This window comes from Schistocerca gregaria, chromosome 8, assembly GCF_023897955.1.
Source record: "Schistocerca gregaria isolate iqSchGreg1 chromosome 8, iqSchGreg1.2, whole genome shotgun sequence".
Classification (NCBI taxonomy): Eukaryota; Metazoa; Arthropoda; class Insecta; order Orthoptera; family Acrididae; genus Schistocerca; species Schistocerca gregaria.
In genome coordinates, this window is record NC_064927.1 from 506,870,803 (window position 1) to 506,888,671 (window position 17,869).

The window sequence follows — 17,869 nt, forward strand, 5'->3', positions numbered from 1 at the left end:
TGCCCATGTGTCATGCGAGCAACCGGTTGCTGCCGTGCGAGCTTCGTAAGGCAGTGCACTCTGGAGTTTACGACAAAATACGGGAGCTTGCTAACATGCATTTAATGTGCAATGAAGGAGGATGTAATGCCTGGAAAACCGGAGCAGTTTACAGAGCCAGTTTTGGCATCGTGAGTCTTCCTAATTGGAATAAACTTATCGTTGTGGGTAGAATGTTACAAGAAACTGCGTTGTTTAAAGCCACGGAGGGCTGGCTGACGTTCTCGGCAAATTACTGTTCACGCGGACGTGAGAAAGTGGTGTTGTACCGTGTGGGAAAGATTCATCAGTAAGTACCCGTGTACTTGCCCGTGAGTAGCGCTCTACGAAGAATACAGTGCGGTGAACACTTGGGCTAGAAATGGGAAATGGGACCAAATGACTTCGGGAACCAAAGCTGAGTTATGTCAGCAATCTCTCTCTCTCTCTCTCTCTCTCTCTCTCTCTCTCTCTCTCTCTCTCTCTCTCTCTGTGTGTGTGTGTGTGTGTGTGTGTGTGTGTGTGTGTGTGTGTGTGTGTGAACAGCGATCGTTTTTTCTAGCTGCGATAATGAAAATAGATACGCTACATTCGTCGAATATTAGAAACTGTACGTCTTGTTCTCCTGGAGAGTTGGAAGTTTCAACACGATGGTGCACCATCCCACGTGGATATTAATGTCTGCGAGTACCTAACAGTGGACACCGCCATCACTGGATTTGAAGGAGACGTTCAGTTTCATAGCGAACACGATCATACAATACCGTTCGTAAGCTTTTCCCGCCTTCGGGTTTATGTGAAGTCATTCGGTGCATGAAAGCCTAGTAGCAACTGAAATGGAATTAGATTCTACAGGCCTAGCTGCCTTTCTCGTTGTAAAACGGACGAGTTCTGTGCGTTGGCCAGGATTTACATTTTACTTGTGATGAGCCGTTGCTGATGATATAAACTGTTAATGCATCGCCTGCCCGAAGCGTTTCCAGACCAGATTTCGTATCCGGCCTGTAGACGATGTCAGCGCAGTAGCTACCGTGGCTGCTTGAACCCACAACTTCCAACGACAGACGTGAATTCAACCACTGAGCCGTGAGCAGGCAGCGTCACGTCCTGGGCGTGTGGGCGCGTAGTGTCGACGTTCTTCTGTCGCAGATCGCACTGGAATAACGAACTGAATTTCCCTGAATCAAGTCTTGAGCACGTCCAGCACTACGTTTTGAAGAAGAGGTAAGTGTGTACAAAGTTTGTCCCGCAGACCTTGACTCCCGAACGAATACACAGACGCGTGGATCTCTGCTGTGATTTGTTTGAAGTGAAACATGGGGACGACTCTTTTCTGGAACAAAAAGTCACTGGTACGAGACTTGGTGTTACCAATATATACCTACCATAAAACGACAGAGCGCAAAATGGATGGTTGTTTCAAAAAAATTTATACAGAGAGAAGTTTTGGTCGACAGGTGGCGCTAACGTTGGGAACGTTGCTTTTTAAGTTGTACTTCATTATTCAGATATTTTTGTCTCTTCATACTTACAAAAACACAATAGCGTTTAAAATAGAAAAATTCAAAGTCAAATTGTAAAACGCGATGTAATTGTGTGTAGTTCTGTACTTGCAAATCAGCTATTCAAATGGCGCCAGTTACCCATGCCCAGTTCTCCGCCTAACACGTATTCACTGAATCTGGTGCACAGTAATACCAATATAAGAGCAGCGTGAACTTCAGTATTACGTGTGGAATAACGCTTGTACGTCCCTGAGTTAGACTGGAATGTGTGTCGTTACAATTACATTCAGTCTGCACGACTACGTATAATGGTATGTAATTGCGGAATTCCAATTGTGTACAACTGCCACATTACGTTTGATCGATGTGCTGTTTCTATGTCCGATTCTTGTATTATTCATGTTTATAGCAGTCATGTTAGCTGCTCTGTCATTTGAAGTCTAGATTCACAAAGCAGTAAAAAAAAAAAAAAAAAAAAAAAAAAAAAAAAAAAAAAAAGGCAGGTATTAAGACAGATGCTGACCTCCTTTCTGTCCCGTGTTTCATCACGGCCGTGGGGCATAAACATTCCCATGCAATCGGTGATGATGAAATGTTGGGGCTGGAACTTAAATAGTGGCAACTATTTGTTCACAACCGATGCAAAAGAATTACATGTTTGCACCTGTTACTGTCCTTCAAAGTAGTCTAGTGTTGTGTAGGACGCGTTGTCAGATACGTGGAAGGCGTAGTATACCGTCAGCAGAGGCTGTTCCGTTGATGGTGTGAAAGGAGCGGTCTACTGCCTGTCGAATCTCTGGAGCAGTTCTGAAGCGAATGCTACCGTCAGTGCACAGTATTGCTGTTCGTTTTTTGGAGCATCACCTGCGACCAGCTTTGTGAAGGAAGCGGCGACACTTTCTGCGTAACCCACCCATCATTTTGCACGACAATGCGCGGGCGCATACAGCGCAAGCTGTGGCTGCTCTGTTCGGTCGATGGGACTGGGAAGTACTGTACCATCCACCATACTCCCCGGACTTCAGTCCATGTGACTTTGATTTGGTTCCGAAGATGAAGGAACCACATTCGCTTCAGAACTGCTCCAGAGATTCGACAGGCAGTAGACCGCTCCATTCGCACCATCAACAGAACAGGCTCTGCTGACGGTATACTACGCCTTCCACATATCTGACAACGCGTCCTACACAACACTAGACTACTTCGAAGGACAGTAACAGGTGCAAACAAGTAATTCTTTTGCATCGGTTGTGAACAAATAGTTGGCACTATTTAAGTTTCAACCCTCGTATATGTATTACATAAAGTAGATTGTTCAATTCATTATAATTTGTTTCATAAGTTCACGCATCTAATGTAATGTTTAACTACATTCTAATTCAGATGGCACAGTATTCTGTTTATCGGGCGCGCGTAATTGGAACAGCAAGTACCACTTCCGTAATCGCTACATCATATTTATGTAACAATTATATTTAACAGTAAAGTTCATGCTAATGTTACATAGATGCTGCTAGGTAGGAAATTTAACGAATACTTGCTGTTAGTTTGGAAAACTCCACATTGGCTAATTAGTGGCATCTAATAGGTAATTTGACGAGTGTGGTGTTATAGTTGTTTTATAGTTTCACTTCGAATGTTTATATTTTAAAGATGATCTGCATTTTTGTATGTATGAAGAGACAAAAATATGTATAAATAATGAGACAAGATTTGAAAGGCACGTCAGCAAGACTAGCGCCATCGACTAAAACGTACCTCTGTGCAAACTTTTTTGAAGCAAGTTACTAGCTGTCGCCCCGATTAGGTACAATTTTCAGTACTGACGCAGAACCTTATGTTTTAAGTTCTAAATCTTTGATGAGTGTACTTCAGACATTTTTGATCTTTTAATTTATTATCTTTTGTTAGCTTGTGTTTATCAGAAACGTCTGTGTCCCTTCATTTTCCTTTCATCTTAATTGCAGATCTCTGATGATGGCAGTAACCGAAAAGTGCTAATTAAAAAATTTGTAATCGTGATCTAGACTGATGCACAACTACAAAATATTCACAATGATCACGGACTGGATAGAGGAAATTCATTTCCTTTATTAATAAAAAGTATACAAGTCTCTTTTGATTATCTTAAGGGAGATTATTTTTTTGTGTTTGGCCTGAAGATGCACAAATGTAAATAGCCTTCATGTTGGGGGATGTAAGTGAGTCGTGTTAAACTTCCCAAATTGGAGTCGTATCCTTCCGACCAATGAAGATCTGTCAGTATTTTAGGTACCTGTATGTTTCTACATTTGGAACTGAACACCTAGGGGCCGAAACAGATCGTGTATATATTTACACTTTGCTTGGCAGGCGCTTACATTTGATAATGAATCTAAGTATTAATTTGCGACATTGATTCCTTCCATAAAAATATCGAATTCTGCGTCGCGTGTCATCGGTATAAGTTTGAGTGTCGGCCTTTAACACAGTTTCGATCTCTCTTCACGGCTACCTCGTGCTATATTTCTCAAGTGCCAAGAATGATAGAGGTGGAGTGGTGACGGGAGGCAGGTCGCCTAGGGCTGCTGAGGGCGCGCCGCTGCCACCGGCTGGGCAGACGCGCCCTCCGGGGCCGGGATGGCGCCCCAGTCCTGCTTGATCATGTCGGCGGCCTTCTCGCCGATCATGTAGGTGGGCGCGTTGGTGTGCGCCGTGGGCACCGTCGGCATGACGGAGGCGTCGGCGACGCGCAGCGCCGCGACGCCTCGCACGCGCAGGCGCGCGTCGACGACGGCGGCGGCGTCGCTGGCGGGGCCCATCTTGCAGGTGCCCGACTGGTGGTGCAGTGTGCCCGAGAGCCGGCGCGCCGCGCACACCCAGTACTCGTCCGGGTGCTCGCCCCCGCCGCCCCCGCCGCCCCCGAGGTGCTCGCAGCCGGGCACCGGCGTCGCGTGCAGCCGCGACGCGAACCTCCGCAGCGGCGGCCGGCCGGCGACGCGCAGCGCCTCCCTGATCCCCGCCACCAGCACGAGCAGGTCCCGCTCCTCCGAGAAGAAGTTCGCCTCGAACAGCGGCCAGTGCAGCGGATTCGGCGTGCGCAGCCGCACCTGCCGGCACGCGCCTACGTCACAACACCGTCCTCTGGCCGGGTCCGCGATACTGACATAATTTTACGGATGCCGCCGCAAAACTTTCCATCTCGTAATAACCGTGCTCCACAAGCCTCCGTCCAGTTCCTGTAAGATACGGCAGCACTGTGTGCGTAAGAAGGTTGTCGCTACTGCACTATATTCACCCCAATTCTTTACTTCTACTCCACTAGCTATTCCACGAGATTTATATTGTCTTATATGTTGACATAACGTCAGCTCTGTTTGACTAGCGACCTGTCCCACCATCCCTACAGACGCCGCCTCCAGCGTAACAAGAGTTCCAGAGTTCTGTGAAGTGTGTCCTCACACCTAAAGTAATGAGTAAAGGTGCTCTACGACTTCGGGGTGCATAGGTAGGTTGGCCGAGCAGTTGAGAATTGTTACTCGTCAGCCTTAAATGCCATGGCTTACTGTATCATAAAGGTGATTTTTCACAATTGCGGTAAGGGTTTTAATACATTATACCAGGTGTAGTCGAGTCGAAACAAGGCCCCCGGAGTAGACAACATTCCATTAGAACTACTGACACCCTTGGGAGAGCCAGTCCTGACAAAACTCTACCATCTGGTGAGCAAGATGTATGAGACAGGCGTAATATCCTCCGACTTCAAGAAGCATAAAATAATTCCAATCCCAAAGAAAGCAGGTGCTGACGGATGTGAAAATTACTGAACAATCAGTTTAATAAGTCACCGATGAAAAATACTAACGCCAATTATTTACAGACGAATGCAAAAACTGATAGAAGCCGACCTCGGGGAAGATCAGTTTGCATTCCGTAGAAATGTTGGAACACGTCAGGCAATACGACTTACCTTAGAAGAAAGATTAACGAAAGGCAAACCTACGTTTCTAGCATTTATAGACTTAGAGAAAGCTTTTGACAATGTTGACTGGAATACTCTTTCAAATTCTGAAAATCGCAGGGGTAAAATACAGGGAGCGAAAGGTTATTTACAATTTGTACAGAAAGCAGATGGCAGTTATTAGAGTCGAGGGACATCAAAGGGAAGCAGTGGTTGGGAATGGAGTGAGACAGCGTTGTAGCCTCTCCCCGACGCTATTAAAAAAAAATGGCTCTGAGCACTATGGGACTTAACATCTGTCGTCATCAGTCCCCTAGAACTTAGAACTACTTAAACCTAACTAACCTAGGGACATTACATACATCCAAGCCCGAGGCAGCATTCGACCGTAACAGTCGCGCGGTTCCGGACTGAGCGACTAGAACCGCTCGACCACCGCGGCCGGCGATGCTAATCAATCTGTATATTTAGCAAGAAGTGAAAGAAACAAAAGAAAAATTCGGAGTAGGTATTAAAATCCATGGAGAATAAATAAAAATTTTGAGTTTCGCCGATGACATTGTAATTCTGCCAGAGACCGCAAAGCACTTGGAAGAGCAGTTGAATGCAATGAACAGTCTTGAAAGGACGATATAAGATGAACATCAACAAAAGCAAAACGAGAATAATGGAATGTAGTCGAATTAAGTCGGGTGATGCTGAGGGAATTAGATTAGGAAATGAGACACTTAAAGTAGTAAAGGAGTTTTGCTATTTGGGGAGCAAAATAACTAATGATGGTCAAAGTAGAGAGGATATAAAATGTGTACTAGCAATGGCGAGGAAAGCGTTTCTGAAGAAGAGACATTTGTTAACATCGAGTATAGACGTAAGTGTCAGGAAGTCATTTCTGAAAGTATTTGTACGGAGTGTAGCCATGTATGGAACTGAAACATGGACGATAAATAGTTTGGACAAGAGAATAGGAGCTTTCGAAATATGGTGCTACAGAAGAATGCTGAAGATTAGATGGGTAGATCACATAACTAAGAGGAGGTATTGAACAGAATTGGGGAGAAGAGGAGTTTGTGGCACAACTTGACTAGAAGAAGGGATCGGTTAGTAGGACATGTTCTGAGACATCAAGGGATTACAAATGTAGCATTCGAGGGCAGCGTGGAGGGTAAAAATCGTAGAGGGAGACCAAGAGATGAATACACTAAGCAGATTCAGAAGGATGTAGGTTGCGGTAGGTACTGGGAGATGAAGAGGCTTGCACAGGATAGAGTACCATGGAGAGCTGCATCAAACCAGTCTCAGGGCTGAAGGACACAACAACATGCTGGCATAACGGCAACTCTGTTTGACTAGCGACGTGTCCAACATCCTCACCGACGCCGACTCCAGCGTAACAAGACTTTCAAAATTCTCTGAAATGTTTGGCCTCACCCCTAAAGTAATGAGTAAAGGTGCTCTACGACTTTGGGATGTATAGGTCGACCGAGCAGTTCAGAATTGTTATTCGTCCACCTTAAATGCCATGGTTCAGTGTATCATAAAGGTGATTTTCACAATTGCTGTAGGGCTTTTAATATATTATACAAGGTGTAGAAGTATGAAACTGGAATTTGCCTATAGATCGTGCTAGCCGTCAGTGTAGGACCCGTGAGAGCGCTTGTGCAGCGCCACCTGCTTCCTGTAACTGCTGGCACACACAGTAACCCACGTTCCGTACATCGGTATCTGTTTTAAACCCGGAAACGTGTCGAGTTTTCTGCCTACGAACGTAGATCTGCGAGCAGCTTTGGTTTTCTGTAATCATTTGAAGAAAACTGCTGCAGAATCGTATCGAATGGTTGTCGAAGTTTTCTGTGAACATGCTGTTGGTAAAACAGTGTTTGGAGTGGTTCAAAAAATTCACAAACTGATCATTTTGGCGTGAGAAACGACGAGCGCGGAAAACCACCGAAAAAGTTCAAAGAGAACGAATTGCAGGCGTTATTGGATGAAGATGATACTCAAACTCAACAGGAACTCGCGGAGCAATTGAACGTGACGCAGAAAGCCGTTTCTCTTCGGTTGATAGCTATGTAAAAGGTGCAGAAAGTGAGAAAATCGGTTCTGCGTGAACTGAATAAAAGAGAGCAAGCAAATCGAAAGACCACTTGCGAAATGCTGTTCGCCAGATACAAAGGAAAGTCATTTTTCCATCGAATAGCGAAAGATGAGAAATGGTTATGTTTTGAGAATCGTAAGCGTCGTAAATCATGGATGAATCCAGGCAAACCATCCACACAGTCATATTGCTCCTTGATAACGCCCCATCACACACAGCAAAATGGGTCAGGGGAAACGATCGAGGCGTTCAGTTACTAGGGCACGCGAATTATTCTCCAGAGTTGGCTCAGTCCGAGCATCATCTATTTGCGTCACTGGGACAGGCTCTCGTTGAACAAAGCTTAAATTCGTATGAAAATGTACGAAAATGGCTCCCTGACTGGTTCGCTTCGAAAGAACAACTGTGTTTTTGGTGTGCCATTCATAGCTTAACGGAGAGGTGAGAGAAATGTACAAATAGCAATTGAGATTATTTTGAATAAAATATTGTTTATCAGTTTCAAACAATAGTCTTGTAATTATTGCAACCAAATTCCGGTTTCATACACCTGGTAAGCAACTGGGGACAAACATAGTACAAACACCCTCGCAAGACATGTCACCCAGCAAGGGCGCTGATGACCGCGCTGTTGAGCCCTGAGCACTCCAAATCCGTTGTCATCACGAGACGTACTCGCGATAGACATGAAATTTCTTGAGTCGGAGAGGAACTGAGCTTACAGAATTTCGCGACTGCTCACGCTGCGTCTACAGACAAACGCATCACAGTTCTCCCAACTGCCTTTTGGCGTTCCGTCTATCTTTGTTACTTTCTTTCTCTGTACTTCCCACCCCATCTCCATGTTTCGGTGCTGATAACACTTGCAGGATTCCAAGTCACCGAGGAATACTGAAATCTCCTGTTCCTCCTTAGTGGTCAGAATATATTTCAAACATAAGATGGGTGGATGTGCGAACCATGTTCAGAGAAAATGAACGAGAAATGTACTAAAAACAATTGCAGAGAAGAACCACCTTACTGAGGCGACGGGAGGGGTAATGTACTGAATCAACAAGGAATAAAAATTTTTTTCAGTGCTGGGCACGATACAAGTATAAAGGAGAGGCGAAAATAGTGTGTATTTGTCGGTTATAGAAGACAGGAGGTGTGTGGCCCCGTCACCCGCCACCCCCCACCCCGCGGCTTGTACGTACCCGTCCTCTGCTGCGCGGGTGCATGAGCAGCGGCCAGATGGTCCAGGCGTCCCTGTTGTCGACGGAGCGGTACATGCGCTCGTAGAACTCGTCGCTGATGCCGAAGCCCTTCCGCAGGGCGCCGCCGCCGTCCGAGTTGAGCGACCCCGAGGCGTACAAGAGCTCCACGTCCGGCCGGCCGTACCTGCCGGCAAGTGCTCGCTGCCGCCACCTCTCACTACACACACTTCACAACAGCTTTCATCTCGACCAATCAAAATTAATTATTCTTTGCCTTCCGTAGTTTTGAAAATGGTCAAATATTACTACACCGCCTGAAAAAGAAAAGGTGAAACGCCGAGAAGGAGAGGAGGAAACGAAATTAAATTTCACAGTTCGAAAGCGCACGTTATGTTAATTCAGTGATTACAAAGGAAGAGTCAAATTTACGAACAACTTGGCAGTGTGAGCGCACTCCTGAGTACGTTGTCGCATCATCTCTGGCCTCGATGCGCTGACTGGGTCGGAGAGGGGGTATCGTAAAGCCGTTGTACAATCTCCCGAGGCACGCTCTCTCACATGTGTTGTAACTGGTTCTCGGCCGCTCAACACATTTCACAGAGACACGTATTATTTGTCGTCAAACATTGTCCTGTTGTCCGCCTCCGTGGCGTAGCGGAAGCGTAATCGCCTAACACGCACGGGGCCCGGGTTCGATTCCCGGCAGGGACTGGGTGTTGTGTATCGTCCTCCGTCATTTTGATCATCATCGACTCGCAAGTCGCCGGCATGGCGTCACCTACAAAGGATTTACAATACGGCGGCCGAACATCTCCGAATGGGGACTCTCGGCCAACAATGCCATACGATCATTTCCATTTTTCCATTGTCCTGTTGTCTAATGGCTCGACGATACTGTGACCTGCTGTCTGCTTTCAAAGCTGCCCCAGTCACGGCCAGTCGTGACCTGAAGCCATACCAGGTGTCTCCCCACAGCATTAACCTCCGCCTGTGCCCAGGTCGCTGTGGTTACACGATCACGGTGGTCATCCGAGGCACCGGCAGAACGGCGGTTCGTCGCTGGCCTCAGTGTGGCGCCATTCGTCGGCAGGCCACGCAGGTAGACACTCCGAACAGAGCCGTGTAGCTGGCGGTGCCGGCGGGGCGCTAGTTCCGTAGCAGTGGTGCGGGCTGAGACGGAACGCTGCACGGAGCCCGCTGCTGCTCCGCCGATGTGCAGGCGCCGCGGTGCCCCGGTCAGCCTCTCTTGTGGTGAGAGCTATGGCGACGAGTGGACCCGTCTTCACGTTCCAACGCAGCCCAACATCGGACCACTGTCACTTCGAAAAGCCGTACAAATATGGATATTGCAAGATTCGGCTACGTGGAGGAGGTCCACAGTCGTAAAGACCCCTTTCAAACTGTCTCAGCTGTCGATAGCGCTGTCCAACAAGAGTACGCGGCACCTTCGTGTCCTTCACAGCAGTTCTCAACTTCTGACACTGTTTACGTCCCTTGTACCACCTATCTGTCCTGGGAGCCACACTAAACATGGGAAAGATGGATGCCCTCTCCTGGCGGCTCCACCTGTCAGAGGGAATTGCAGCTCTAATCGCTTACGTATCCACCGATGCTGTGTACGTGTACAAAGTTACATGGGCGTTTTACTATGCTTTACGGGCGCTTCAGTTTTTTATTGTCAGGCAGCTGGTATCTGAAAATATGATTACTCACAAGCTTTTAGTACTCTCTATAAAGGGCAATGCACTGGCTGACTGACTGACTGACTGACTGACTCGTTGTCGCCAAGAGCAAGCCGCTAACGATAGAGACTTTTAAATTTGTGGAGGGTGTTGATCTTACACCGTAGGCTTCATTTAAGAAGGGATTGTTCTATATTTCACTCATAAGGGGGTGGGGGTGAAATAGGAGCTAAATAGCTATTTGACAATATGTCGATGTTAAGGGAATTTTGAAGCTAGAACTACAATTTTTTTTTTTTCAGATAGAAAGACATGTATCAGCACTTTCAGACATTCAACCGCTAGGGGATTATTATATATCGGCAATTTGTTCGACTAAAGCATTTTAAAACTACGTCTATGAAAATTGGTATTTCATTTCTCTGTTGCAAATAAAAAAAACTTGTTTCAGTGTTTTTGGGAATTCAACCCCTAAGGGAGTGAAGTACGGGATAAAAATATTTAAGAAAACATGTCCTTACATTAAAACATCAGAGGTAACTAACAGCATGAGAATCGGTTTTCCATTTCTTGGTAAGAAATAAACGTGCTAGCGGATGAAACTTTCTAAGGAAATATCTCAACAAGAAATCGAAACGCAGGATTCATAATAGCTTAAAAGATGTTGCAATTTATGAACACCATTAAAGAAAATAAAAAGGTCTGTACAGGCCATACGCTCTACGCGAGCGAAGTAGCGGGCCCTGAGCTAGTTCTATAAAATATATCGTGTCCAATCAAAATGTGTGCCTGGCTGGAACTCGGAACCGGATTTTCCAATTTCCGCGTTCAGTCGCACTGTCATTAGCCTACCAGTGCAAATCTCTACTCGTGACTCAATGTTTTCTTTCTTTTTTTCCGCTTAAGATTTCGCAACACAGTTAATAAGCACAACAAATTAATCATCCGCAGGACACGGATACCGTGTAACTCCGTCTCTGCTCCCGATAATAACCTTACTTTCGCGATGAAGAAAAGCCATTAGATTCTTCAGGTATGGCTTATCCAGCGGGACTGCTTTGTCGTTACGCCTGTCGGCTACTGTCAATGCCCGACCACCCGTCGTATCGTTCCTTTCTTGACGACTCTCTCGACCGTCAGTACGGGTTGTATGTCTCTGCCCTGTTGCCCCCTGGAGTTCGCTTTCATCACCTCCTTCAACACCTTGATTTTTCACTCCCTGCAACCTTTAGAGTGGGCGAGAGCCACTCGCCACCTTGGCTCCAGCCTCAGGTTCGCGTTCACCTTGACCTCAGCTCGCTCCCAAAGGAGGTTACCCCCGGTTCGGTATACCACTCCCGTTTTGTCAAACTTCGTTCGAAGTTCTTTAATATGACCTTCATTTATACAGATTGCTCTAAGACCAATGATAGGGTCGGGTGTTCTTTTATTGTCGGGGCACAAAGTTTCAAATACCGGCTACATGGCCATTGTTCGGTCTTCACAGCTGAGCTCTTTGCCCTCTACCAGGCCGTTCTTTACATCTGCCGCCACCGGCATTCTGCTTATGTCATCTGCTCCGATTCTCTGAGCGCCACCCAGAGCCTCAGTGATCCGTATCCGTTTCACCCTTTCGTGCACCGGAACCAACGCTCTCTTCAGCAGCTAGTGGACGACGGTTCTCCGGTTAGCTTTGTGTGGGTTCCTGGCCATGTCGGTATCCCTGGGAACGAAGCTGCAGATGCCGCGGCCAAGGCTGCGGTCCTCCAGCCTCGGACGGCTTCTTGTTGTGTCCCTTCATCAAACTGTAGCAGGATCATTTGTCGGCGCATTTTATCGCTGTGGCATGCCGATTGGGTTGCACTTAGGGACAGCAAGCTTCGGGCCTTGAAACCTCTTCCCGCAGCTTGGACGTCCTCCTCACGTCCTTCTCGGCGGGAGGAGGTCGCTTTGGCCCGGCTACGAATTGGACACTGCCGGTTCAGCCATCGCCATCTGCTGACGGCTGCGCCGGCGCCGTTCTGTCCATGTGGGCAGCTGACGGTCCGCCACATTTTAACGTCCTGTCCGGATTTTACTACACTGCGTCTTCATCTTGGCCTGCCATGTACTCTGGATGCCATTTTAGCGGATGACCCAGGAGCTGCTGCTCGCGTTCTTCGTTTTATTAACTTGACACACCTGTCTAAGGACGTTTGATTATGCTGTAGTTTTTTAAACCTATGCCTGTTAATACGTCTTTTATAGTGTTGACCCTTTTAGTTGCTGTTCTAACCTTGTGCCTCGCGGTGCATTCCTAACTTAGTCAGGGCGCTAATGACCATTGTAGTTGTGCGCCCTAAAAGCACAACATCAACAAAAAAAATTCCAGCGGGAGCTGCTGATGAGTGTTGGGATGCCACACAGCTCCTAAATGTTGAAAACCACGTTTAACTCGTTGTTTCGAACTGTCCCATACCTCAAGAATGAGATTTTCACTGTGCAGCGGAGTGTGCGCTGATATGAAACTTCCTGGCAGATTAAAACTGTGTGTCGGACCGAGACTCTAACTCCCGAGTTCCGGCACACAGTTTTAATCGGCCAGGAAGTTTGTCCCATACCTTTTATGTTGAATTAAGAGACAGTGATTTAGTGTGCCAGTTGAGATGCGATGGGATTCCTGAAGGTTTTTTTCAAACCGGGAACGTTTTCGTCCAGCCCAGTCTTCACAAGACACTCATCATGAATGTGTAAAAGAAAAGGAAACACTTAGCCCCCACGAATGCTGAAAGTAACATTCTGTTTCATGATCTCGATAACATGAATGAGTACGCCCAAATCGTGGTACGAAAACACTCCCATAATATCACAGAAGAACATGTTAGTGCTTTCGACGTCTTGCATCATTTGGACAGAAGCAAAATCACGACTCTTCTGAACACTCTACATGCTTCCAGTCACCTCCTATGCTTTTTCTGTATTGTCCGGCCCGTTGGAGACGTACAGCTTTGTATGGTATAGTGAGTGACTGATTACGTTTGACGAAGTACCTCACTCAAAATGTATGAAATTCGCTTCGCAGTGTCTCTCGGAAACAGTTTGAGATGGACCTGCACAGAGACCAGTAGTTTCTGTCGGATTTGAAACCGATCAAGGTGCAACACTCGTCTTTGGTTCGTGACGATTAGTATCCTCTACCACCACTTCTCCTTCGCCGTGTAACGTGGATACGAGCAGTACACCAGTTCTTATGAACGCGTCATGTAGACCAACAGCAACAACCCCAATCCTGTATGAAGGTTTTTTTTTTTGTTGGTAAAATTTGAATGTGACAGCGGAGAACGATTCTTCAATTTCCGTACCCCACTGAAGCTGATCTGTGTGAGCCACACAGTGTTTTTGGGCGTTCGGCAGAAGACATGCCAACCATCGAACCGATGTCATAAACTTCGTATACATTGTCGGACACTGCTTACTGGCATCTCTACAGTGTTAGCGAGACGTACCTTCTGTCGCCGTTTACTGAGTACTGGTGGGGATTACTCACAGACTCTCATCAATTGTACAGGTATCTGAGAGCAATGAACGGTAGTCAATTCTTAACCATTCAAAACCAGGGGTAAGACTTCTTTGATACAGCCTGTTGCTTCTTTTATTTATGTTTTATGTTTTAAAAGAACTATTGTTATTTTTAAAGAAACAAATAATCATGTATCTCCGTAACATCCACAGCGCGCTGTATCAGTATTGGCTCTTCGGAAGCATCGTAGTATTTCAGCCACAATCATGTCATTTGTGTGGAACCACAACTTAAGTAAAGCTTGTCGTATATGTGAAACCTATGTCTCCAGAGAACAGTAAAACGAATATCTACATCTACATCAATATGTTATAAACCACTTTGGTGGTCCTTCTGTTTGCAAAAGGAGTGACGGTAAAACGACTGTCTGTATGCTTCCGTAAGATCCCCGATTTATCTCGTTTTCGCTGTTCTTACGGTAATGTACGTCGGCAGCTGCAGAAACGTTGCGCAAGCAGCCGCAAATTTCGGTTCTCTTAATGCTGCCAATAACGTTCCGCGTAAAGAAAGACGCTCTCCATCCAGGGATCCCCATCTCCGTAATACTTGCGGGTTGATCGAACCTGCCGGTAAAGATTCTCGCAGCACGCCTCTGAATTTCTTGTCGTGCAAGTGTTCAGTAAGAGGTCTTCTTTTCGCCTGTACATGAGCCACACTTACCTAAAATTCTCTGTCAACCAAAGTCTACCATTCGCTTTCCCTACAACCGACTGCACATGCTCGCCCCATTTCAGTCCCATTTTATTCCTTCCACTCATATCCCGTCCTTCCACAGAGCATTTCGCACCACACACAATGGCACACGCGCCTACAAAACAAACCAGTGGTCATGGAAATACATACACACAACGCAACGCAAACGAAAGATGGCCGAAAAAGACAGCGACAGTTGACTATACTACAAACAGTTTCAAAGTTCACACAAACTTCCAACACACGTTTTCGGTGAAATGTTCTCCTACAATTCTATGGCGAGACTGGTGAAAACAAGAGCCCCTCCACCATCCCACCCCCTCCCTAAAGAAAGAAGGTAAACATAGCCGAACAACAGTTTAACCTAACCTCACAAAAAATGTAATACTGTAGTGTAGTTGAAAACATGTTTATTATATACATAAAACATGTTTCAGACCAATGAGTGAGGGTCCTTTGCAAATAAAAAAATCGAAACGCGTATGGCATAAAAATAAACAGCGTCTTATTGAGTTGCATAGGCTGATCCCGTCTCCAAGAGCATATAAATAACATTATAGAAACAACCAAGGAACTACGGAAAGCATAAAAGAAGGTGCTAAAAGAAATATGCATCAGACCATGTGAATGAAGGCATGTTCGTAGTTCATGTCTACTAAGACCTGTCTAAGAGCTAGGTTGCGGTTTTTTTTTTTTTTTAGGTTAGAAGCAGTGAAAAACCGGCATGGATCGTGTTGATGCGGCCTTTCCTGTTACAACAGTCATAAGTGCAGCTTTTAATGTACTGGCTACCTGCAATTAAAGAGCAGCTACTCACATAGTTCCAGTGTGGAATGTAATTACCTTACGGCAGCGAAACTTGGTAGATAGTCTAATGGATCAATACTGAACCTATTTGCACAGAAAAAAAATTAATTCCAATTGTGGCCACCAGGCGCAAACCTGGCGGTGTGAATGCAAGGAAGAGTATAGAAATTTCTCCATATGTAATGGACTAGGAACGAGGCGTGAGCATAAGAGGTCAAACAAGTGAGGAAGGGGCAATGTTGATTTTATTATGAACCGCCGCTTACACAATTCGTTCAACATGAGCAACGGACGACGTTGACGATACGCTGTACAGCGCCAGATTTGCACCTAGTGGCCAGAACTGCAAAATTGGAAATATTTTCCAGCGTTAATGGATTCTGCAGTAACGCATTAGCATATCTGTCAAGCTTCGCTGTCGTACAATAATTACAGCCCACACCCTACCACCGTGAGCAGCTGCACTTCAATTACAACGACCTGGTACTAATGCATTTGATAAAGATCTTAGCTCTGACCATTTGTCGGGCCGTATGCTTTTACTGTTGTTGTTGAAACCAGTTCTCCGCTTAAAGTTTTATCACGAATACCTTGCCATTTTTATTGTGTGTTCCCAAAATTTTTTTAGGATTCAGGTAGTTGCCTTTGAGAACAGTTGTTAGTTGTGAGCAGATGACATTGTAATATAAAGAGATTAGAAACATTGTTAAGTAAGAACATACAATCTTAAATATAGTTGAAATTGCCGCGAGCAATGAGTTCTTTGAAATGTTAAGAGTACAGCGAGGTCCGATCGAAACGCGAGTTTGGAATCAATAGATTTCGTAGCAAATGCTTAAGACCACGAGAAAAAAAGTAATGTGAAAATGTGGATGTTTGCTATGAACATGTCATGATATGATAGTGGTCCTGTTACGACGAGGCAAGTAACGAAGCGGATGGATTTTAATGTCTCGTCCGTCACGAAACGTTGCAGTCGGTACATAAAATCAGTCGTGGCCACGGGAATTGGTGATCTGAGTGAGGGGGAAACACGCCATCACTGAGTTTAAGTGATGCAGAGAAGCGACAGCAATTCTGAATCAGGATGTCCGGGTTGAGACTCTGCCCGCGTGTCTGTTTTTGGAAGGGTAAACATTTTCACGCTACATGTTCGAGAGGTTGTCTCGTTTGCTCTGTACAGGCACTGACTAAAGGTTACTGTTGTGTGATTCCTGCCAGCAGGGGTGTTCCTCGTAAGACTACCGAGACATTCACGGTACTCGCCTTACGGCCAGGGGAAGGGTCTGCTGGCGGAGCTACGTTACTGCCTGGCTGCTGGGGAGTGCGGCGGTATTCCCCGCGCAGCGCAGCGGACGGAACAGGGTGGAAGTAAGACAGGCGCTGCTGCACCGCCCCAGTAGCGGTGCTCTCGTTAACGGCCTTTGGACCGGACCCTGCTCTTGTGTGTGTCCAGTTTCCCTCGGCGACTGATGCGTTTCCCGTGGTAAACAAGGGTACGCGAGCAGCGCGGAGACTGGCGCTGGAGCTCGCCGCTGTCCTAGCGTTGTCTACAGCTTCCGTTACGAAACAAGCTTCACGACATTTTTCACATACAACAGACATAGGTGTCGATTCTGCAGAAGCCTTCTAGCTGTGTCAGGCAGACGGTTGCACTGGGATTTCCGCGCTTTGGCGTCGCATTCGCGAATGATTCACGGGAAAGACAACCGACAAGCCTCCGTTTGAGATTTAATTTCTCTGACTTTTCCGCCGCGATCATTCCGCGAGATGTATGTGCAAGGAAGTAAGGATCGAAAAAACTGATACCCGTATTTCAACTCGGAATAAACGGTTTCTTCATTTGTCTGGTCTCGATTACAAGAGTCTTCTTAAAAAAATTTTACGATTAACCTATCATCGTAAATTTACAATCAGATTGTTCGGAAAAACTCAAATACATGTGGCCATGGTATTGCGATGTGGACTTTGTTCCAAAGTGATAGCATTGCATAGTTTAAAGACTCGTGGTTTAAAAAATGTTTGCCGACGTATCAGCTGTATACATAATAATGAGAACTTGCTACTCTTTTTCATTAGGATTTTGTATCCTAAAATTATGCAGACGATAATGTTCAACACACAATCGAAACTGGTGGTAAGGACTATGGGAGCAAACTGCTGAAATCATCGGTCCCTAGGCTTACACACTAATTAAGCGAATTTACGCTAAGGACGAGATCCACACCCACGCCCGAGGGAGGACTCGAACCTCCGACGGAGGGGGGTCTATGAAAGAAGCCCCAGGCCGGACGGCTACCTCGCGCGGCTGTTCAACACATCATTCACTGAGAAGTTAAGCTTCTCCCACCATGTCGTATGCTCCTTTAACTCGCGAGAATGCAGCTGGATAAAT

General features: G+C 46.1%; 1 protein-coding gene across 1 annotated transcript in view; it reads right to left on the reverse strand.

The window, feature by feature from the left end:
- Positions 1 to 3,594: 3,594 nt before the first annotated feature.
- The window catches only part of LOC126283971 (glucose dehydrogenase [FAD, quinone]-like), a 153,806-nt gene continuing 139,531 nt past the window's right edge, over positions 3,595 to 17,869 (reverse strand). The window contains exons 7-8 of the mRNA XM_049982430.1: positions 8,755 to 8,938; positions 3,595 to 4,612 (exon numbers count right to left, since the gene is read on the reverse strand). Of these exons, the coding sequence (XP_049838387.1) occupies positions 4,082 to 4,612; positions 8,755 to 8,938 (715 nt within the window). The 3' untranslated portion in view covers positions 3,595 to 4,081. The remainder of the gene's footprint in view (positions 4,613 to 8,754; positions 8,939 to 17,869) is intronic.